Source organism: Xenia sp. Carnegie-2017, unplaced genomic scaffold (assembly GCF_021976095.1).
Source record: "Xenia sp. Carnegie-2017 unplaced genomic scaffold, XeniaSp_v1 HiC_scaffold_20, whole genome shotgun sequence".
In the NCBI taxonomy this organism is placed as follows: Eukaryota; Metazoa; Cnidaria; class Anthozoa; order Malacalcyonacea; family Xeniidae; genus Xenia; species Xenia sp. Carnegie-2017.
The window spans coordinates 7885354-7910527 of record NW_025813483.1 but is presented as its reverse complement, the minus strand read 5'-3'; the positions used below and the strand labels follow the sequence as shown (position 1 = coordinate 7910527).

The 25174-nt window shown below is 36.3% G+C and overlaps 1 protein-coding gene and 1 long non-coding RNA gene across 2 annotated transcripts in view; one reads left to right on the top strand and one right to left on the bottom strand.

The window, feature by feature from the left end:
- LOC124443151 overlaps positions 1-14072 on the top strand; it is a 21442-nt gene extending 7370 nt beyond the window's left edge. The window contains exon 3 of the long non-coding RNA XR_006947525.1: positions 14060-14072. This is a non-coding gene — a long non-coding RNA (uncharacterized LOC124443151). The remainder of the gene's footprint in view (positions 1-14059) is intronic.
- On the bottom strand, positions 8164-25174 carry LOC124443128 (EEF1A lysine methyltransferase 1-like). The gene is given in 5 exon segments (XM_046993659.1): positions 8164-8429; positions 15540-15826; positions 18357-18436; positions 24816-24846; positions 24848-25174. Coding segments are annotated over 5 exon segments (738 nt in total). The 5' UTR covers positions 25048-25174; the 3' UTR covers positions 8164-8289.

Genomic DNA, 25174 nt, shown 5'->3' with positions numbered 1-25174 from the left:
AAAGATCTGAATATATTCTTATGGCTGTGAAAAAGTGAAATGAGACATGGATGTCTACAGTAATAATCAGCATTTAAAAACAGCTCAATGGAGGTCATTAGTCTGAGAGTGGTAATGAGAGAGTTATCCCCAACAAGCACCATAGAAATAGAACTATACAATTTCCACTTACATTAGATCTAAATGGTAACAACAAGAAATAAAACATATTTTATCAAGCTCAAGAGGTTGGTGTGGTCATAAATTGTTTAAAGGCACTAAAAATAATTTCTAAATTTCATGAGGATAGCTTTTAAACTACAAAATAACCAATTGTATCCATAATGAAAATTCATGAGTGTGAACTGTGAACATAATAAACTAACAAAGCCCACATATTTTGCAGTATATTACATTTTCTGGCAAAAAAAGCAAGGTTGACTGCTATGCACAACTTTAATAGTAATAGCAAATTAGCGATGAACTGAATGAAGCAACAATGATTAAATTCATTCATGGTGCACTTTCTGCCAAAATGTGTAAACAAAGTTTACTGCTTCAATAACGTCGATAAAGACATCATCAACATACAATCCATACATACAACAACATGTTTACAAACCTTATTGCAATTAAATCCGGATTGTTGTCCTTGGCAGCAACAGGGATGAAATTTTCCACGTTGATGTTACGATAGATATCCACCCCGATACGTTGTGCTAAGTTCTCCTCCAGGGGCGGATCCAGACTACGTCAAATACGTCGCATGACGTGTTGAAAAATTCATGTAATAGTAAATTTACTTTCCTTTTTCATAGATCCATCACGATCTGCAACTTCTAAATTTAATATTCTTTATCAATGACCCGTAATAAATCGCAATTTGTTAGACAAATCTAACAAGTTCGAAGTGTGTTATAATAATCGCACAAATTGCTACTTGCAGCTAAATCGAGAGATCGGAGCCAATGACTTATACCCAATCCTCTAGATAGCTAACTGCCGTTGTCACGGTGAGGCAAATTTTATTCGCGGGCGCCATCTTGAAAGGTGGCAAAAAACATAACACGCAATATACGGTAGTATAGTTTACATGTCAAACTGACTCAAATATATGGTTGAAAAACGTTGAAAGCAATCAATATTAAAAACAAACACAGGTATAACATCCTCAACTCTAAAACAACGCTCAAGAAGCACATTTTAGCTGCAAAGCGCGTAATTTTCGATTTTTCATGGTCAAATCGTGCGCCGCGTATGGATGTACAAATCGCTTTTCAAAAGAGAGTAACATAGCTTCTCACAAATTTCCCATTGAAAATAAGGACCTCTGTAAAAGATGGGTCATTGCTATGAAACGAAAAAACTTTACCCCAAACGCAAGCAGCTTTCTTTGCAGCGATCATTTTTTGCACGATGATTATAACACTGAAAATGCCTATAAACGCAAGTTAAAGTTCAGTGTTCGCTTTTCCGGAGAGACTACTATCTAAAAAGTCAAAAAGAAAGCCTCCTGCTAGAAGAGAGACAGAAACATCATCACCAAGCGCTGAAAAAGCTAAAATAGATTTGCTCGAGGAAAGTCTAATAGAAGAGACAATACCAACGCAAAATGCTGTAGCAAGTAGTCCCAGGAAAAAAATTGCGAAGAAAAATAAAACTCTTAAGCAAAAGTTACGACGTAAGGAAACGAAAATTCAGTCGCTAAGTAGTTTGGTGAAAAGCTTGAAAAGAGAAATTTATTTCATCAGACGCAGCTTCAATTCTCGATAACAACTTTTCAGGAGTAGGTGGGGAAATTTTAAAATCAGACCTAAAGAACAAAAATCGTGCTGCTACAGGCCGTCGATACTCAGAGGAAGTTAAAAAGTTTGCGTTAACACTTAATTTTTACTCTCCACGAGCGTACAATTTTGTACGCACGATTTTTACATTGCCATGTCCAAGCGCTATCTGAAACTGGACTTCCAGTGTAAACTGTGAACCAGGGTTTTTTGATGATGTGTTTTCATTTCTACAAGAAAAAGCAAGAAATAATCCGGAGTATAGGGACTGCGCTCTTCTTTTTGATGGTATGTACATTAAGTCAGGGGTTGTTTACAACAGAAGTAAAGGAAATTATGAAGGGTTTGTCAATTTTGGTGCGGATGTTGTTGCTTTTGATCCAGACAAGGTTGCTACTGAAGCTCTTGTGTTTATGTTAGTTGGTTTACGAGGACATTGGAAATGTCCTATTGGTTACGTGTTATGTAGTGGAATAAATTCTTCAAATTTGAGTGCACTGGTTAGCAAATCGTTTCGCTTAGCATCTTCACATGGGCTAAATATTTACAGTGTGACTTGTGACGGTACTGCCAGGCTTTTATTTTGGGTCCCGGTCGTCACCGTATTCGTGCTAAACTCGTTACACACTTTTTGGCCCTAAAGTTTGTCGATTTGTCGGAACTCGAAAACATGAATTCTGTCGAGAGCGAGAAGACAACATTTACGATTGAGGGTGGCTCAATTGTGCCAACCATATTGCCAATCTTTCGTAAAAAAGACACATGATATTTTAACTTGGATTGAGAGCTTCACAAGTTATATCTCAGTTATTACTATATGGCCCTTATAATTAAAATTTCCAGGCAAATTGGAGGACGGTGTTGGTTGAAATACGACCGCGCATTCCGCTTAGAAGCTGCAGCGTCTGGTCGAACAAACAGGAACCAAATAAATTCTGATCTGTATCATTATCATACTTCGGTTGGAAAACAGCCGCCGTTGAATCAAAGCATCAGGGCACGGGAAGATATTGGGGGTCCGAACTCCACAGTCTTTGTAGATCGTGGAAACAAGGTCATTTCCTCTGCCGCTATGATCGCTGTAGTTCGCAACTATTGTGATAGAAACGGCTGAGGCGGGTCACATAGAGGAATCCATTACCAAGAAACCAATCGTAAACGGGACCGAAGTCCCCACACCCAGTACTCAAATGACCTTAAAAGGGCGATCAGTGAGAGTGATTTCGAGCAATCTCCAGTACTTAATCCTAATCTAAACTTTTTTGGCATTTTATTTCCTGCGTGTGACTTGACCATTGCAAATTAGTCGTTTTGTTGTCATTCGCAAAAGGATGGGGTTGGCGTCTCATTCTTGATTTATCATTCCCTTTCGGTAATAGTGTTAACGATGGCATTAATAAAGATGACTTTTCACTGGCGTACAGCAAAGTATCCGACGCTATCGCATTAATTGTTAAAACGGCAGAAGGAGAATTAATAGAGAAAGTTGATAACAAAAGCGCTTATCGTAAAATACCTGTACACCCGCATGATCGCCATCTACTTGGCATGTATTGGCGTAATAATTATAATGCTGATTTGATTTTACATTTTGGCTTACGTTCTTCCCCTGCAGCGCTATATTTGACTCAGTGACCAATCTATTTCATTGGTTGGTATATTGTTGACGATTGGAATGTGAGTGATTTGCTTCATTATTTGGATGAACATTTTACTTTGGGACCACCCGAGTCTGACGTGTGTTCCGCTCGCTTAAAAGTGATTCATTGTGCGCCTGCGCAATTGGACATCCTACTTTCGCCAGAAAAATGCGTGAGTCCAGTAACCTGTTTATCATTTTAGAGCATTGAACTTGATTCTGTAGGTATGACGGCACGGCTTCCATGACAAAAACGCGAAGAAAGTGTTCACTTACTAGATAAGTGGGCCTCAAAACAGAGTTCTAACCTGAAGGAACTGCAATCATTCGTTGGTAAGCTTAATCACGCATGCGCTGTAGTCCCTCATGAAGGAACCTTTATCCGTCGTCTTCTAGACTTATTAAAAGATCATTCAAGCAAAAGATCGCGCTTTATCCGTTTGTACAGGTAATGGAATCGATAGAACCTGGTGGCGTGCCCTGTTGCCTTCATGGCGTTTATTTTTTCGACTTGCCTGAATGGGTGGAGGTACCCGACTTCTTTCTCTCTACTGATGCATCTTGCGGTCTAGGATATGGAGCATTCCTCAATAGCCAGTGGTTTAACGGGAAATGGTACCCAGCTCAACTGTCCTTAGGCATTTTTTACAAAGAACTATCGTTGTTGCATGTCATGCATGGGGTGATAAGTTACGCAATAGCCGCATTCAGCTTTGTTGCGATGACTGGAGTGTGGCGGTGATTACGTCTGGCACGTCCAAGAATAACTTGCTTATGCAACTGCTTTTCTATGAGCAGCGCAGTTCAATTTTATTGTCACTGCGAAGCATGTTCTGAGTAAGAATAATGGCGTCGCTGATGTGCTCTCTCTCGCTTTCATATGTAGATTTCCTTTGATTTGGTACCACAAGCGCATCCACAACCAGTGCATGTCCCACCAACTTTGCTAATCCGACTGAGCTCAATGAGTTGAGGCAGCGGGCTTAATCGCTGATATTTCAGGGGATTTCCCAAGCTACTCGGCGCAGCTACGATTCAGCTCAACGACGCTTTCTACAGTTTTGCTATTGGTCGCAACGTGTGAATCCCGACGGCTCCCCATTAGGGAACTTTAGCAGAGCCTACGAGTACGACTACGATTTACGTCATTTTGGCGCGAAAACATTGTTGCGACAACAAAAACACGTTGCCGTCATCTATCTGAGTACGATGTTTTGTAAAAAATTCGTAGTCGCGACTACGATGTCTTTTAAGCAAAGAAAGTAGGTATATTTCTTCATTCTGTAAGAAATTAGTTTACAGTACTATTTTCGAGCATCCAGGCTTTAATTTAGATCCCTTTTTGAGCGCAGATGTATATTAAAAAGGAAAATATGACCTGCAAAACTTTCATGTATTTCGTACGCAAAGTGAACGGTAAACAAACAATAAAATAGTACAACTATATCGTACATAAAACTTAAAATAGTGAAGATTTTTCAGTCTAAAGAGTCCTATATTCTCGCAAAACCAGTATTACCGAGTCATTGATATCATTATTGACAAATAGAGCCGTAGCTGCTTCGCAAACGTCGGTGTTTTACACAATAAAAAGGCTTGTTCTGTTGTTTACAACTAAAGCAAAATTTTGACGAAGCGATAACGACAACCAACTTCCTCGTGCCATTCCCTTACACGGTCAAATTTCGTACTCGTAGTCGTAGTCGTACTCTTGCTAAACTCCCTATTACCAGCAGGGAAGGAAACGCTCATGCTCTACGTGGCTCAATTGTCTCTATTAACTAAAGCGTCGTCCATCAAAGTTTACCTTGCAGCTGTGAGTTCATTACACATTGAAAATGGATTATGCAATCTGTTATGTGCATGACTATGAGCATGTATAGCTCGTTTGAAAAGAGGAACTATTTTAATATAATGACGTTTAGGAAGTTCATATTTACGAACTGCGTAAAAGCATGTTGTCAAACTTGTTGTTCATGTATTTTGTTATTGTAGGTTTACATGATATTTAGCATGGTTTTAGAGATTGCTATTGTAGATTTGCATGATATTCAGCATGGTTTAACGATTGTTATTTAGTATAAAAGGAGGCTGACAAACTCATTCAGGAGGCATTCTGGTTAGATACAAATTGGAGCAAAGGTCGTTTGAATGCAGTCGTGTGAGTTTCTCAGTGTCGTCGCCTGTGTCTCAGATAAGTTCTATTGAACTCTTCTATATCAATTTAAACATATTCTTTATTTTATTTTAATTGCTGACTAGTTTTCTGTTCGCTATCTCTTGTTACGAGAAACGTAACAAGTTCATTAAAGGGATTGTCTCCGACTTGAGCAAACCCTCCGCGAAATCAAACGCAATCAGAGAGTGTACAAACGCCAAAGGCTACCGGTGACACTAAATGTCTTGTCCAAGATCTAAGGATTCTTAAATTTGGACAATTATGATGACTGCTTGTTCTGGGAAGCTTTTTGCGTTGGTTTCTTTGGTTTTCTACGTGCTGGTGAGTTCACAACACCATCAAATATTTTCGGACCGATAACATCTACCTCTCCCTGATATTTGCGTTAATAAGCGGGTTACGTGGACTGCAACGTGGTATACGTGCAGGTGAAATGTTCCAAAACAGACCCAATTCGGGTTGGGTCCACGGTCCGTTTGGGAGCTTCGGGGCAGGCAATATGTTCGTGCATTACTGCAATTCCAGCAGATTCGTGGTGGGAAGAATGGACCACACTTTTTCAGAATTAGAATATTAATAACATAATAACACAGTAGTTATAAATGCAATACAACATTTAAGAACTAGCTATGTACAAGTATTGCAAATGATAAACACCTAATAGCACTAATTATCATAAAAACAGAAAAATAGGAAACACGAAAAGAGACAAGCAAATGTGTCGGAGACCACGTCGGACGAGCTATAAGATATCAACGATTCCCGATTGCAGGGGTGCATGTAATGTTGGACAGTAATAATTAAATAATAATTATCTCCGACAAAGCTTTATTAAAATATTGAACATCTTGTTTACCCTATACAAAGCTATAATCAAAATAAGACGAGGATCATTAGTTACTAAATACACTATTATTTTTTTCTTGCTTAACTTAAATCTTATGTTTTGGCACTTTATGTCAATGTTACCCAGTTAAACTTTTTGGCTGGTGGGCAGTTCTTTTTAACTGCATGTATATAATGAATCAGTGGTGTACTAGGAAATAATTTATAAAAATAACAGGGAATATTAAAAATACACGAGTAAGATAAAACTTCAGTGAGTCATTTCATTTGATTGTTTGATGTTCAGAGAAAAATTCTACACTTGGATAATTTAGCGTTGAACTTGTTCACTACGGTAACCAAATCCAGATTGCTCTCTCCATCAAAATGAATTCCTAACAGCATCAGTAAGCTAACCACACGCTTGATGGTGATATTTCAAAGGCAATAGCCGCGATACATGTAGCATTGTCAAAATCTATTGCTCATTGCTGACTTGAAACTCAAACAGAGAGTTTACCACTTTTTTACAAAAAAATTTCCTATCAAAATTCGAAAGTCGAGTTGCAAAAACAACCGATAGAAAACTAGCTAATAACGGGTAAGCATCGTGGCGATTGCATATGCAAATTTATCTCATGTCGCATTCGCATATCTGTTCTGTAATGAACATTTAAAAAAAGTATTTCACAAAAATTTTTTTAAGTCTTTTTAAATTGATGTCGTATAGCTGGCGCGAATAAAGATTAAGGCCGATGCTGAGTGCTGACATTAATACAAACAAACTGCAATAACTGACATTGAAAATTACATTTTTTCGTTAATTATTCTCTGATTGCATAAACAGCGAAAGTCACCATTTTTTGTTATAGGGATTACAATATTAAAAGAATCCATAATGACCAATTCCCTCAATGCCCAACCGTCACGTTGAATTTATGACACGCAAAGGGTCCTGAAACACTTTGCTATTGTTCTTCGACATTCTTGTGTACTTTTTGGTTTTGAAATCGTGTAAATACATCGGATGAATTATTTACAAGCAAAATTTGTCTTAGGCCCTGATTAAATGAGCCCGATAGCCGGGATTCAGCAAAGCGTAAAATGATTTGGCAACTGGAAACGATTCAATACTTATCACGAGATAAATCATCTCAAGCAATTTCACAATATTCTGATTTAATAAATACCTTAAACATTTAAAATTAAAAGAAGCAATTTGCCCTAATTTACGAATTACAACTGGAAATGTCGCTTTGCAAAAGTTGTAATTTTTAACCTTGAAGTTTTGGCTTCTTTCAATCCCTCGAAATCATCGGGCTAGCTCGCTCTTAAGGCCTGATTATATGGAGGCAAATTGGCCCGGATAGAGAGCTAGCCCGAGGATTTCAAGTGATTGAAAGGGGCCAAAACTTCAACGTCAAATATTAAAACTGTTTGCAAAGCGCCACACGTCATTCCGGTTGTAATTCTCAAATTAGGGCAAATTGGTTGATTTAATTTTAAATGTGTTGCGTAGTTATTGAATCAGAATATTGTGAAAGTGTTTGAGAAGATATATCTGATGATAAGTATTAAATCGTTTCCATTTGCCGAAATCGTTAAACGCTTGGCTGAACACAATAAATTTTCCAAATAACACGTAAAATAGTCACGTCAGTCTCCGCGCGTCAAATCTAAGTGGCAGCCAACATTTGCAATTATTAACAGAAACGAATGATGAACCGCAGCCAGCAATTAAATTAAAAATACATCAGTAAGTAGCGCAGCGAAGTGATGCTAATGTTTATTCTTTACACTGTGATCTTAAGTAATAACACGTTTAATGGCATAGAATGTCCTTTCGTTTTACCTCGCCTTGTATCTTTAGCTGTGAGCATAAGTTAAAAAATCACGGAGTTCAATCTACTTTCATAGTTTGTAAAACATCGAAAAGCGTTCATGAGATTTTTCTCGTGCCGAGGAACGAACAGAGAGGGTTTTGCTTCAAAAAGGTTCCACACGGTGTCTTGCATCTGTACACCTGCGTGCAAAAAATGAATTGGAGAATTGTAATATATAGGTGTCTGAGAGTTACACAGGAAAATATTGCCGCATAAAAGAACTGCACTCGTAGTGGAACACAAAAAAGAAAAGGACTTTAAGAAGTTATCTATAATAATATATATAAACTACAGCTTAATTGTAGCTTGCAGTATTGTCTTGTGGCATCTTGTTCGCACAAGTTATCAAAAATTAACATTATAAAGCAATTTGACACAAAACAGAGCCACAAATTTATGCTCAAAAATTTAGAGTTACATATTGTATCATATATTCAAAATTGCGCATTTAATAAAAACGACAAGTTTTTTTTTAAAATAAATATGTTTCAACATCTCATGATGCCATCTTCAGTATTATAAGGAATATTATGTGTGTCATGAATATATATAAGAGTAATATGATACTGTGATACAATTTATACACTTATGAATAGATTATTATAGTACAATGAAATAGTGGTAAGAATTAATGATGAAAGTATTTACAGGCTGAATATAGTGTTAAAACTAGTTTTAGCCTGTAAATTAGTTAGCCTAGTTAGAATTACTTTTGTTAATGTGAAGTGCTTCTTTGATTTTGTGTACGAATGTAGTATCTGCAGTGTCGATGATTTTAAAGCAACAGGGTGAATAGTTAGTTTTGCATGAAGACGATTTTAAAAGGTGTCGAAAGATATGTGAGTTTTTGTCAGTGAAGTATTTGCCGGTTGCCAGTCTCCCTTAAATTTGCGCGGTTTTTGCAATGCATTCTGGGATCACCAGGGGGCAAACATTGTGTATCTTTATAAAGATATTTTTTCGTAAAAAGTTTATATTCAAATTATAATGGGAATAGGGATCACAGTGCTGTTTATGGCTGTGATAACGATAGGAGATATCCTGAAAAATATATCGTTTCCGATCACGTTGGTATTCTTCGCTTTTTTTCTCCGAAAAACGAAAGACAAGAGTGCTCGGCAAAAGCTGATCAACAGGAAAAACTTCAAAGTCACTACTAATACGAAGGTTTGTTCTAATCATTTTCTTGCTGATTATCGATCCGAAGGCTTTCCCAATCCAACTTTGTATCTGAAAGGATACCAATCAAAAGAAACCAGTAAACGATTACTGCCGAAAGATAGAAGCAAATCACATATTCCGAAAATAAAGAGACGAAAAATTCTCTGTGAAGGCAGTACTGAAAAACGCTTTGAGCATGAGGATAAGGCATTTTTTGCTGCTGAACTCACTGCTCCTGAGCAGTGTACTGAGCCAGAGTCTGTGCACCAGGACAGTCCACAAATAAATTGTACAACAGACTTGGATGTTACAAGTTATGATTCTGATGATAGCTACAGCTTTGAAAGTGATAAACATGATCTCATTGACTGTTATTGCCAGGGCGATGTTAAAACATTGAAAAGAAACGTATTTATTGAACAAGTTATTTGCCAGATACCTAAGATACCTGGTAGCCTGAAAATATCATGGAGCAGCTTTAAGTCACCAACTCTGGTCTCATAAATTTGCTATAAAAAGGTGATGGTGTCATGGCTGATAAGGGATTCCTTGTTAGAGATCTACTTGTGGTGAAGAAAGTTCACCTTATTTCTCCTGCCTATTGTCGTGGAACAACTCATACTCGGCGTGTTGCATCAATTAAGATCTCATGTCGAAAGGAATATAATGAAACTAAAGCAATTTCAGATTTTATCAGGAGTTATTCCATTGACATTAAAACCAGTTTTGGACAATATTTTGTTTCTGTGTACATATGTAATTTAGGAAAGTGTGGTATAAAGTAATCCTCACACAATCTACAATAAATTATACTTAATATTTTATTTTGAAAAGCTATTATTTGTAAATATAAAATTTTATCATTGCACATATTTCAATAAAAGACTACTAATCATATAATTCTTATAGAAAAGAAACACAGTTTTAAATACACCACTCCAGAAGTCAGCATCAAATGGTATTTGTACTATATCAATTCCTTTTTCTGTAAATACAATAAAATCACATTTGTCGATTTGCCTTACAGCCATACCCATTTGGACTTGAAAGTAATGTAAATGGTTCCTGTTCAACACTTTCTTTCCACTATCATTAGTTTTCCCACAAATAGCTGCTGAGAAAAATGCAGATTTGGGATGCATATTCTTGCATGTTAGAGGGCACTTAATTTAAGTGTCCTTGAACCACAGCATTCAAATTGACATATTCCATACAAACTCACTCTCGCTTTTGGGTTTGGATTTGCAGGATAATGTTTTAGGTTTTGATGGACAAGGTACAGTTCTAGTTTTGAGTGGAGGTGATTGGTCATTAGAAAGAGATGGTTCTTCCTTAACTTCAAGATAAACCAATACTGGTGGTTGGTATTCATTGGCAGGTATTGGGGCGAGACAACAACTATTGATAGGTTGCAAAAGATTGAAATGGGAAGCAGCTCTGTGAAAGATATGCAAGACCAAAGTGATCGGACCATCACAAATTCGATCACATTTTAACAATGGACGTAACACCAGGCGAGTAGTGAAATAAAACCATTTCTGCTCAAGTATAGCATAAACACAAATTTCATGCTGCAAGGCCGTGGGTCAAACGTACATATCCACTGTTTCTCACCACGAAGCGGACATAATGCTTCGCTCCAGATGCCTTTCCATCGATTCGTATCGAAATAAATACGGTCGAAAAGTAGCCGGATTTTGTATCAAAACATCGTTACACATTTCTCGAATGTGAGCTAAGTTTTCGTCGCTTTCAACGTTTGCGTTGGTTATAACCAACGCAACTGCTCGATAGAAGCAATTGCCGTCTCCACATACTTTTACTTCTTTTCTCCCAACTGGTAACGGATACCCATTACAACGAATAGCCATAATAATGGAAATAGGTGCTTTAAATTGAGAATTCTCGAAAATGTCACTATGACAGATATATTTCTAAACAAATGTTTGCCCCCTAGCGATCCCAGAATGCATTGCAAAAACCGCGCAAATTTAAGGGAGACTGGCAACCGGCAAATACTTCGTTGTGTTGTGTTCCCTGATTCTGGTGGATAAGTGACGGGAAGTTTCGCCAATGTATCGGGAATTACATCCCGCACAATCGAATTGGTATACCACCATATATTTAATATAATCAGGGATAGGATCTTTGAATGAGAAGCAGTTTTTGATTTTGAAGGAAGTGAAAATTAGTCGGATGTTAATGTCAGTGTAGAAGCGTTTGATTATGTTTGTAAGTCTGCGTTGTGTGTGTCGTGAATGATGTCCGATTTACGGTAGTTTAAAGTAAAGAGTTTTTATGGACTGTTTGTTGTTGTTGGTCGTGATTGTTATATCGGATGTTTTGGTGTTTGCTTTGCAGTTAGTATTAGTTTTGTCATGGAGATATCGTTTGACAGTTTTGTTGATGAAGCGTAGTGGGAAAGTGTTGCGTAATAAAATAGATGTGATGTTCTTTAGGTCTTGTTGAAAGCCATTGTCGGAATTGTTAATTTTGTATGCTCTGTCTATAAGTGTGCGTATTAATCCAGTCTTGTAAGAAAGTGGTGTGAAACTAAAGTAGTTCCTCAATAGTCCCGTATAGGTTGGTAGGTAGGTTATGATAAGACGACGTTGTATAGGTGTCATGTGATTTTGTTAATAAAATGTCTAGAAAAGGTAGTTGGTTTTGTTTTTCAGTTTCGAAAGAAAATTTAATGTTCGTGTGTTGTTTTTTGATGTAACTGAAAAAGCTCATAGCCTCAGTCTCGTTTGTGAAAACACAAAAAATATCGTCAACGTGTCTGCGGTAGAAAAATGTTTTTGTGTCGTTGTAGTGAGTAATCCAGTTTCGTTCATGTGAACCCATAAAAATGTTTGCAAGTATAGGTGTTAGGGGAGAACCCATCGCAACACCGTCAGTCTGGTCATAAATTTTCCATCAAATAAAAAATGTGTTTGTGCCGTTGATATTAAAAACAGTTGTTTTAGGTCTGTCTTGGTCATAGTGAACTTAGGGTTGTCGGTGAAAATAGCGTCAATGGCTAGATCAATCGTTTCAGTAAGCGGTATGTTAGTGAATAGGATTTCAACGTCGTAGGAGATGAAGAATTTTTGACATGAAGTTCATGAGTTGAAAGATGAGAATTCGTCGAGGAAAGTGAAAGAATCTTTAGTGGAGTGGTCATCTGGTATGAGTGGTGTTAGTATGGAACTGACATACTTTGCTGGATCATAATTGTACGTGTTCGCTGATGAGATAATTGGTCGTAGTGGAGGCGGTTGTCTTGCTTTACGTTTCTTGTGTAATTTGGGTAAGCCATATAAACGGGATGGTTGAGAGCCTTTTGGGTAAAGTCTTTGTATACTTCGTTGTCAATTGAACCCTTCTTTCTCAATTTTCTTAGCAGTCGTTGTAATTTAGCTTCTCGGGATAGTGTAGGATCTTCATCTAGCGGCGTGAATTTTGGTGTGTTTATTATTTGAAAACAGGAATTTCGATACGTTTGACTATCTAGGATTACAATGCCATTTCCTTTGTCCGGTTTGGTAATGATAATATTGGGATTGTTGCGAATGTTTTTAAGGATAAGATGTTTTCTAAAATTAGCTGGTGTAGGGTTATGACATGATATATGAGTGAGCAATGTGTGCAAGTTCCGTTTTGAGATGTGTGTAGTCTTCTTGATTACGAATATTGTGTTTGATAGTTTGGTGGATTCTTTCAAATGTTGTCAGGATATTGGTCGAGCTAAGACCTAGTGCTTTGATACTGAAGTCTAGGCCATTTTTAAAAAGTTCCAGTTCTTCGTCTTTCGATTGGTGTGATGATAAGTTGGTGACTGTTTCGTTGTGTGTGAATGGTAGAGCTTTGTTCTTCGTTAGATGACTAAGTTTCTTTCGGTGTGTGAGCATAGTTTTACGTGCTTTGGGGCACAAACACATTTTTATTTGATGGAAAATTTTATGACCAGACTGACGGTGTTGCGATGGGCTCTCCCCTAGCACCTATACTTGCAAACATTTTTATGGGTTCACATGAACGAAACTGGATTACTAACTACAACGACACAAAACCGTTTTTCTACCGCAGACACGTTGACGATATTTTTTGTGTTTTTACAAACGAGACTGAGGCTATGAACTTTCTTAGTTACATCAAAAAACAACACACGAACATTAAAATTGCTTTCGAAACTAAAAAACAAAACCAACTACCTTTTCTAGACATTTTATTAACAAAATCACATGACACCTATACAACGTCGACGTATCATAAACCAATCTACACGGGACTATTGAGGAACTACTTCAGTTTCACACCACTTTCATACAAGACTGGATTAATACGCACACTTATAGACAGAGCACACAAAATTTAACAACACCGACAATGGCTTTCAACAAAACCTAAAGAACATCACATCTATTTTATTACGCAACTCTTTCCCACTACACTTCATAAACAAAACTGTCAAACGATATCTCCATGACAAAACTAATACTAACTGCAAAGCAAACACCAAAACATCCGATATAACAATCACGACCAACAACATCAAACAGTCCATAAAAACTCTTTACTTTAAACTACCGTAAATCGGACATCATTCACGACACACACAACGCAGACTTACAAACATAATCAAACGCTTCTGCACTGACATTAACATCCGACAAATTTTCACTTCCTTCAAAATCAAAAACTACATCTCATTCAAAGATCCTATCCCTGATTCTATTAAATATATGGTGGTATACCAATTCGATTGTGCGGGATGTAATTCCCGATACATTGGCGAAACTTCCCGTCACTTATCCACCAGAATCAGGGAGTACACCACAACTGAAAAAAACTCACATATTTTTCGACACCTTTTAAAATCACCTTCATGCAAAACTAACCATTCACTATTTCATTGTAATATAATAATCTATTCATAAGTGTATAAATTATATCACAGTATCATATTACTTTTATATATATTCATCACACACATAATATTCCTTATAATACTGAAGATGGCATCATGAGATGTTGAAACATGTTTATTTTAAAAAAAACTTGTCGTTTTTATTAAATGCCCAATATTAATAGTGCTTTTACGCAGTTACGGTAATATTCAAAATTAATTCGCAATTTTTAAAATCATAATTCTTCAATGCTTGCTCAAATAAGGAAGATAAATATATTCGACTTTATATTTTTACAAACACATTTCATAGACGAATAAGTAATAAAAAGTGTGTGTCAACCAAGATGCATTGCACGCTTTTGTTTATCTTTGCAACATTAGTTTTTGAGCTTGCGGCACACTGAATTTAATTTTGTCACAACGTTGTCTACTATATCGAAAAAGTCAGCAAAAAACATTTATCAAAACTATATTTTTCATTAATTATTATCGTTCGTCTACGTTGCATGTATTGCAATCACAAAATCCACCATTTCTCAACTTACAAAAAGGCCGTCACGCTGTGATCAACAAGAAATGCATCTTGGTTGATACACATTCTTTAAAATCCATAACTGCTCAACTAGCCTTAGACCTTATTGATGTAATATATTTTTTATGACAAAATATCCAAATAATTCTACAATGTCTTTTTTATGCATTTAAATCTGTAAATTTCAGCAGTTTTCGCTGCCATTCAAATTCAAAATAAATAAATAATAACAAAAGTGTGACCGTAAATGCAATTTTTACTACATTCGGTCGGATGAGACTAAACACTCCTCACTGTTCTGAACTAGGCTACCATCAAAAGTAGCGGGATACTCTAAATGGCCACACTGAGCTTATTGTATTTCGAGCCAATCGTAGCCCTTCATTATAGAGGTAAGATACTACTCTTACTTTTGTCAACACCACACTTAAGAAATTTCCTTTTTTAGAAGACATGGAAGTAGAAAATACTAAACACTATATGGCAAGTATAGCGTTAAGAGTGAAAGTGGATTTATATCAATATTTTTTTCAACACTATCCTGTTGACCAATACTCCACAAATTTACTGATCGATGAGATTTCAAGAACATAAAAGGTGATAAGGCCCTTTCAACCATGAAACAACTACTTTTAGCTGTACGAACATTGGCTTTAAACAAACCTGTGCAAAGGATGACTTTGTCTTTCTTTAAAAAGTTCACACTTTTGCAAACTTTCTCCATGCATTCTTTGTTAAGGAATGGCGGGTCGGCGAAAATGACGTCGAAGGAATTTTCTCGAACATAAGATGGAAACGTTAATGGATCCTTGTAGTCGTAGAATATATAATTATCTCCAAAAACAGCAAAACGCTTGTCGTATTCGAATAGACAAATTTCACCATTAAAATTTTTTGGTTTCACTTCTCGTAGCTTCTTGAACAAAGTCGGAGCACATAAACAACCAATTCTAGAATGAAAACACAAAAGCAAAAAAAAAGTAAAAATAATTCAGACAAAAATTGCTACATCATATGCTATGTTTATTCAACCTGACGATAAAATTGTCAAAATATTTTATTGTCAGGATGATTGTCAAATGTTCTTAAGATTTTAATAAGATTTTAACAGGATCTTAAATTTTTATGGCGGTTTTAAGTTGCCTTTCCATCAATGGACCTTTTCAGTCGTTGCATGGTGTCTGAATCAAGCCAAATTCTGATGTCATCCAAAGTAGTTGGTATAGATATTTTGTATTGACGAGTACCATGCATGAGGTTAGGGGCGTTGCCAGGGAAGGAACTAAGGGGGACAGCAATAAAAATAGTAGCTTGCTGTAAACGGTCAAATATCAAAGTCTAATAAGCAGCAATCTTCAAACATTGTCGGTAAAATTGTCTTGAATAGAATATTTGTTGTCACATCTGACAGAAACCTTCGTTTTTAAAGACGCGTGGCTTTTAGACAATCATAAAGCCTGCCTGAAAGAAATAGCGTCTTAGAGAACATTTTTTAAAGGAGCATTCCTACGAGCCTCTATTTAAGTGTCCCTCTTTGGCGGATGCAACGTCGTCCTACGAGCGTCCACAGTAGATTGTGCTTAATACATGAATTTCCACTTCGCCAGGCACCCTGAATTTGAATATCTTGGCTTTTAGATTTTACTTTTTTTATGAAGTTTCAAAGTATTGAAATTTCGTTTGTATAATCGAGGAATTGAGCTCATATTTAGTTTCGCTTGACTGAATAAATAACAACAGGCAATATAATACAAGTGTAATTTTGAATGGTAGTGTTTGTAGATAATATATCTCAAAATAACAACTTTTTCACAGGATTGTGTCACCGACGATTCTTTGCTTGTTGTATATAACTTCTGCTTTGTCTTTGTACGCAAACAGACGCTTCACAGTTCACATATAGCTTATGTATTACATACGTACTATGATATGTGAGCTTTTATTCACCGTCATGCTGACCTTATGCACAGTACAATTTCACCGTAAACTTTCGAAGTTGCAAAAATTGCAGAAAGCAAAAATTGAGCAAGCTTAGCAACTTAATGACAAAATTCCGTTAAATTAACTTTAAGACACAACGTTTAGGTTTCTCTCACCAAAAAATTCGCTTGGAGTCAATCGACAGGACGAAATGAAAAATTCTTAGGAAAACAGCATTGCGATATTTCCCAACAAAATAACGAACACACTAAAGGCCCTCTTCGTCATAGTTTATACGTCCGACTATCTCCGAGGAAAACGACAGACACTTTTTCAGTATAGCATATTGCAGTATGCGCAGCGGCTACCCACATAAATGGTACGATTTGACCAAACTAATTTTTTTTCAATTTTCACTGATACGTTAGAAATCATACTTTAAATTTACTATCGCAAATAAAACGTTTCGCTCCCAGGAGCACCATAAGTGGTATAATGATTTTTTATGTATCATTCTCATTATGGCACGAATATAGAGAGATCAAGCACATTGACTGCTTATGGATCATTCTCACTTATAACATACGTATAAGGAAATCAAGTACATTGATTCCTTATATATATATAAGTACATGCAGATCTAGTAAGTATATTTATTGTATCCTTACTATGACATAATTATAAGGATAATCAGGTTCATTGATTTCTCATATAGCTACTATATTCACGCTGTGACGTGGGTATTAAACTATAAAACAAATTTATTTCTGATCAACTATTCTAACATGCAAACAATAACATTTGGGCACTTAACAAATTATTAATTCTATAATAACTAACCCTGAAAACCACATTCTTAAGCCTGAAACACACTAGGCAGTCGCTTCAGTCGCGCGTCTAAAGCGAATTGATGCGCACGCGTCAGTCCCTTGAACGCCAGAAACACACATGTGAGCGACCATCGCGACAATCGCGACCGTGGCGTCTTTTGAGCATGGCGGAGATTTCTGTTTGTTACAGACACAGATATCACTTAAACTTTTTATTTTGGCCTTTATTATAGCTACTAATACATGAATATTTACTCAGTTCAAACTACTATGTGAACAAAAGAGAACAAGCCAGTTAAAACACGTCAATATGATCATTGCCCATTACGTGTATGTCGTGGAGAGTCTTATTCTGTGTATTTAGGTTAATGGGTTTCAGTTGGTAGCTCCTATTGTCCATATATTTGATAAGTATAAAAATTGAATGATTCTACTGTGAATTCACTTATTTTGCCCTCGTTTTCCAAGGTATAATCTTATAATCTATAAATTCCATATGATGCTTATGAAAGGGAATATGATATGCATTTGGGGAGTTAAAATGTATCTATTGGCCAATCAGTGGCCAAAAGCGACTAAAGCGACCAATGTCAAAAATTCAACATGTCGAACTTTCAAAGTGACTAGATGACGCGACGCTGCGACCTGCTTAGTAACCTCGCAAAGCGGTAGTTATAGACGCGACTGCCTAGTTTGTTTCAGCCTTAACACTTTAGATCATTAATCATACCTTCCTCCATTACTGATCTCTAAAACTTCTTGAGCTAAAACTGTAGCAGTGTGATCATCGTACCAAAATTGACTTAATTGCTAAAGATAAAAAGCATATGCCAAGCGTTTTTATCAATATACTAATCAAAGAGGGAGGAAGAAGGGAGGGGTATAGACAGAATTACTTCAACAAAGAACAGGTATAATGCACTCGCAGGCAATCAAAAGCAGAAATTTAAAGATACATCACACTCAAAAATACATAATATCAATTTTTTAGTCTGACAACTAAACAGTCATTTAAAAAACATCTAATAAAAACGACGATTATTTTAATAGCAAACATGTTTTATCGTGTTACGAAATATGATACAGTTCACCAGTTCTCATGTGCAGGATGTAATTGCCGTTACATTGGTGAAACCTCTGGCGAACTATCTACCAGAATAAAGGAACACACAAATACAGACAAAAACTCCATCATCTATAAACATCTTCATGCCTGCCCTTCGTGTAAAAATAAATTTTCAACTTCTTGCTTTAAAATCATCGACAACGATCAATCAACTTTCTCTCTCAAAATCAAAGAAGCTCTTCACATCAATAGAACTAATCCTGATCTAAATGTTCAAATTCACCATTACAACACTATCTTTATTTTATAATAGGTTCAATTTCATTTATCACCATTTTCTATTGTAAATACTTATTTATTTATATGTACACTTTTGTTTCAAACCTACTTTAAAAAGATCACACCTCCATTCAATATGAATAATTTATTCGTATCTTCCTATGTATCATATTTCATAACACTATTATTCGCACTGAATGTCGCACGGCATTTTCTTAATGTCGAAATGTCCTTCTTATTAAAAAAATCGTTGTTTTTATTAGATGTTTATTAAATTTGTTGCTACTCAGAAGTAATGTCAACAGTCATTCTTAAAGTTCATCCAAACAAGATAAATGAATGAAATAATTATGCTGTACTCTCAGAGTGAAAAATATAATGATAATATTTTATTTGCAGGATTGTCAAAAAAAAAAGGAAGTGATACAATGTTTTGGCAAAAAAAGTAAAAACAGCAAGAAAATGCAGCATTGTATACTTTAACAAAATGCTGCTGACAAAATTCCTTAAGAAAAGGTTGGCACATTGGCAAAATTTTGAACAATGTTGAATATTTTATAAAATCCATACTTAAATATACAACCCATCATGAAAGAAAAAGAACAAGCATAAAAAATCATAACAGAAAGCTAAAATTTCAAATTAAACCCAAGATATCATCCAAGCAAGTGTACCAAGCTAGTGATGTAAATATTACTAAATCAAAAACAACTTTATGCTAATTTGTATTAATTTGGCTCTAATATTCATATCATGATTGAGATTCTTGCCTGGTTCATCAATTGCCATTATACTAAACAAATACATTTTGCTCAAGTCTAACATAAATAATGCAGGGTACAATTTTTTTAGTCTAACATGTTAGCAATATGAAGTATTATTGATTATGTAATGTTACACTATAATATTATTGCATGGAATATTAATCTTATCTTAGCACATGTTATGTTATACGGGAAGCCATGAACTATTTTTTCTATTAATTACATTTCTATTCTATGTATTCCTGATTTCTGATTATAATGAATCACTCAAATATCAACAGGTTATGGGCCCAGGACGTAGAAGGTCAGTATTTGAGTGAAAAGTCATTGCAATAAAAAATAAAAAAGGTTATATAGTCGAAATTTAAGCATGGCCACGTCGGATATGTCGAATGCGTTAAGGTTCGCGAAACTGAACGGCAGTAATTACCGCTCATGGGTTTTCAACATGAAGCTGTATTTGGAAAGTCTGGATCTTTTCGAGCATGCGGAGGAAACAGCTGAATTTCAAAATGAGGATGCAAGTGCTGAAACGGGAAGAAAGTTTAACTCGGCAGCGAAGAAAGCGTGGACGTACATCTGTTTGGCCATCGAGCCCGAGCAACAGATCCACGTGCGAGATACGAAAACTGCCAAGGAGGCATGGGATGAAATTAGAAATCAATTCGCACGAGAATCACTTCTTCAGAAGGTGAGACTACGCCAACAGTATTATTCCTGTAAATACCATGTTGGAGATAGTGTGCTTGAACACATCAGCCATCTCAAATCGCTGCATGAGCAACTCAAGGAAATGGGAGTCAGCGTGGATGACAAAGAATTGGCTATGACGCTGTTAGCTAGCTTACCTGAGCAATACAAACCATTAATAACAGCCTTAGATGCCATGGGAGAAACAGAGATCTCTTTGAAAAGTAAAGAACTTAATTCTGAATGATGTGGACCGTACTAATGATTTGAAGAATACTAAGGAAGATGCATATTCTGCTCATAGAGAAAATTTTATTCGTGGTAGGAATCGTGGTGATAAAAATAATAAGCAAGGGAAGAACGATGGAAGCAACAGAAAACCTTTTCAAGGAAAATGTCACAATTGTCAAGAAAAAGGACACTATGCTCGTGACTGTCCAAACAAGAAAACTAAGAATGGTGCAAACAGAAACACTCAAGCGCATTGTGCCGAAGGACAAGATGACGAAGTGCATGAGGATGAAGCCTTGATAAGCAATGGATCTGAACTTATTGGAATATCAGATTGGATCATAGATTCTGGTGCTACCAAGCATATGTCATATGAAAGAGAAGCACTGACGGATTATGTGACATTCAAGCAACCCTCGGTGGTGAATCTCGGTGATAATAGATCAATCTTGGCATATGGAAAAGGCACCTATCATTTGAAAGCAATACTTGATGATCACGTTCAGAACATATCATTACGCAACGTATTGTACTTACCAGAATTGGACAAGAATCTACTATCAGTCTATGCCATGATAAAACTTGGAGCTACTGTTATGTTTGAAGGTAACAAGTGTAAGATATCTCGTAATTCCAAACTTCTAGCTGTTGGGGACATACAAGGAAAATTGTACAAATTAAGGATTGGACATGAACATGTGAACATTGCAAAGGACGCATCAAATTCAAGCTTGCATTTATGGCACTGCAGATTTGGGCACTTGGGAATGAACAATGTTCGTAAATTGTTAAATGGAGATTTGGTTAAAGGAATGAGTGATGTAAATGAAAATATCTCATTCTGCGAGGGATGTATGATGGGGAAACAACATCGGTGTTCTTATCCGAAAGATGACCATTACCGTGCCAACCAACCGTTTGAGCTTGTACACAGTGATGTGTGTGGTCCCATGTCTGTAAACTCTTTTGGTGGATCGCGCTACTACATCACATTCATCGACGACTATTCCAGGTATACGTACATCTACTTCATAAAGAAGAAAAGCGAAGTTTTAGAGAAATTCAAGGAATTTCATAGTCATGTTCGCAACATTACTGGCAAACCTATCAAGACCCTACGATCTGATAACGGTGGGGAATATTGCTCACAGGAATTTAAAGATTTCCTGAAGAAAAATGGTATCATCCATCAGTTAAGTGTACCTCATAATCCGGCGCAAAACGGCATTGCAGAAAGAATGAACCGTACCATTGTTGAATCTGCTCGTTCTATGCTGTCTCATTCACATTTGCCAAATGAATTTTGGGCTGAGGCTGTAAATACGTCCGTCTATTTACGTAATCGAAGTCCTACAACATCAGTAAAGGATATGACTCCATACGAATGTCTATATGGAAGAAAACCGGATGTAGCTAATCTACGAGTATTTGGTTGTGTGAGCTATGTACATATTCCAGAGAACCAGCGTAAGAAGTTAGACCCAAAATCCTGGAAATTACTTTTTGTGGGATACCCTGACGGAACAAAGGGGTACAAGTTTTATGACCCTATTGGATTGAAATTCATCCGTAGCCGTGATGCAATGTTTGTGGAAACACAATTCCATGACTTTGGTGAAGAGAAAAGACCATTGACTGCATTTGATCAAAGAAAAGCAACCGACTCCGAATTTCATTCACTTATCGAGAACGATACTTGGGAACTTGTCCCATTACCAGATAATAAGAATATTGTTGGAAGCCGATGGGTTTTCAAGGTGAAGAGAGACGAAAATGGAGAAATACAGAGATATAAAGCTCGCCTAGTTGCACAAGGCTATTCACAAGCTGAAGGTGTCGACTATCATGAAGTATTTTCACCCGTCATACGAAATACAACTGTTCGATCGTTGTTAGCTTTAGCGAATGCAAAAGACTGGGAAGTTCACCAAATGGACGTCAAAACAGCGTTTTTACAAGGAAATTTGAATGAAGAAATTTATATGCAACAACCTGAAGGTTATATTAGTAAGAAGCATCCTGACTATGTCTGCAAATTGAGAAAAAGCATCTATGGTTTAAAACAGTCAGACAGATGTTGGAACAACGCCATCGACTCATACCTGAAATCAAAAGGATACAATCAAATGAGCTGTGATCCATGTCTGTACGTGAAATCTATTAAACAGCAAGATGGAAATGTGAATTTCGTGATACTATCTATTCATGTCGATGATATTCTCCTATTTTCCAATTCTACGAAAATGCTGAAGGTGGAGAAGAAAGCCATTGCATCAAAGTTCAAAGTTGAAGATTTAAATGAAGTCAAACATGTCCTTGGTATGCTGATCAAACGAGACAGAAAAAGGGGGAAATTGACAATTAGTCAATCAAAATATTTGGAAGGAATCTTGAAACGATTCAACATGGAACATTGCAAACCTGTTTCGACACCGTTAGAACCTGGAAAACATTTTCAGAATCTGCCCGAAGAAGAGACCGCAACAAATATTCATGAATATCAAATACTTATCGGATGTTTGACATACGTGACAACGGCAACTCGACCTGACTTGGCATCTGCTGTAGGTATTCTTTCAAAATTTATGTCAAAGCCAGGAAGGGAGCATTGGCAGGGAGCAAAAAGAGTGTTGAGATACCTAAAAGGCACAATCAATTATGGTCTTGTTTTTCAAAGCAAAGATTCAACATGCGAAGTGGTTGGATATTCAGATGCTGATTGGGCAAGTGATGTAAATACAAGAAGATCTACATCAGGATACGTGTTCCAGATAAACGAGTCAACCGTCAGCTGGAGCAGCAAGCGACAATCTTGTGTTGCAAGATCTTCGACTGAAGCTGAGTATGGTGCACTAAGTTATGCAACACAAGAAATCACATGGTTACGACGTTTACTAGCGGATATTGGAATAAATCAAGATCAACCATCTATACTGAACGACGATAACCAAGGGGCAATTGAACTTTCGAGGAATCCACGATTCCACAATCGCACTAAACATATTGACGTTGCGTATCATTTTGTTAGAGAAAAGGTCAACGATAATTCCATTATTGTTCAATACTGTAGTACAGATCAGATGTTAGCGGATGTTATGACGAAAAGTTTACCAAAGCAAACATTCCAAAACTTTCGAGACATGTTAGGTGTCAAAGAAATTTTAGTTTAAGAATTCGTAATTCTTAAGGAGCATTTATAGTGCACATTAAGTGGGAGTGTTAGCAATATGAAGTATTATTGATTATGTAATGTTACACTATAATATTATTGCATGAAGTATTAATCTTATCTTAGCACATGTTATGTTATACGGGAAGCCATGAACTATTTTTTCTATTAATTACATTTCTATTCTATGTATTCCTGATTTCTGATTATAATGAATCACTCAAAGATCAACATAACATGCATAATGCCAAACACATAAAGAAATATTTTTGATTGTTTTCAAGGCTCCATATGTGACCTGGACAACTAAGATTTTAGACAAAGATAAAAATAAAAATATTATTCTATGCATCTTTCAAAACATTGCCATATTTTGTGTCTCTGGTAATGATATAGCAAGTTGACTGTCCCAAGTGAGTGTGTGAAATATAGTAGGTACATAAAATTATATTACACCTTATATTGGTAAAACAAACATTCATCATAATCCTAGGTTAAGTTAAAATATTTGAGTGCAATCAAAATTTATCCACTAAAACTGATTTGCTTGAAGGTTTACAATATGCTCTATGTGCTTGTTATCAACTCAAGAAGTCACAATTGTGCATTTACAAATTTCCTTTGCCTTCATGTCAGGTTCGTATTGCATTGGATTTCATTGGAATCACAAAAAGATTTAATTGAATTTGAATGGAGCAATAAAAACATGTCTTAATATATTTCTATGACAAACAAAGTGTATTATCAGGTCTTAATTCCTATAAACAAAAAAGTAAGCAATTCGCCCAACTGTTACATTGTTACACAAAACGGAACCTAGTGCAAAACATCACAATTGTTGACAAGCAATTTAGCAATGTTGATGTTGGTGGTGTGATACAAAAGAATATTTTATCAGTGTTATTGTTGGCACCAGCAAACGTGGGCGAGCAACATTGTTCGGCAAATTTCAAGAGAATGGTTGGAAGTCAAGAATACTCACATACGCACCCAATTTTCTGAAATATCACCACTTTCCTCGCGTTTGCATTTTTTCTTCTTGTTCGCGGTAGAACTCATTCAAAATAGCAAGCGTATCTGAGGATAACCTTGGAATATCTTCGTCGACTTCTGGCACACTTTCTATCGCACAAACTTCGCTCATCGTCTGCTTCGAAAAGTACGTTTGGCATTTGAACAACAGAATAGATAGTGTTACATTCCTTATTCTGTGTTTGAACATTGGTTTGAACACCACTGTGAAATTGGCACCACATTGGCACCACAATCAACACAACACTCATCACAACATTAATCACCACATTCAACTAAAATTTATCATTCAAAATGATAAATTGAAAAATCGTCTG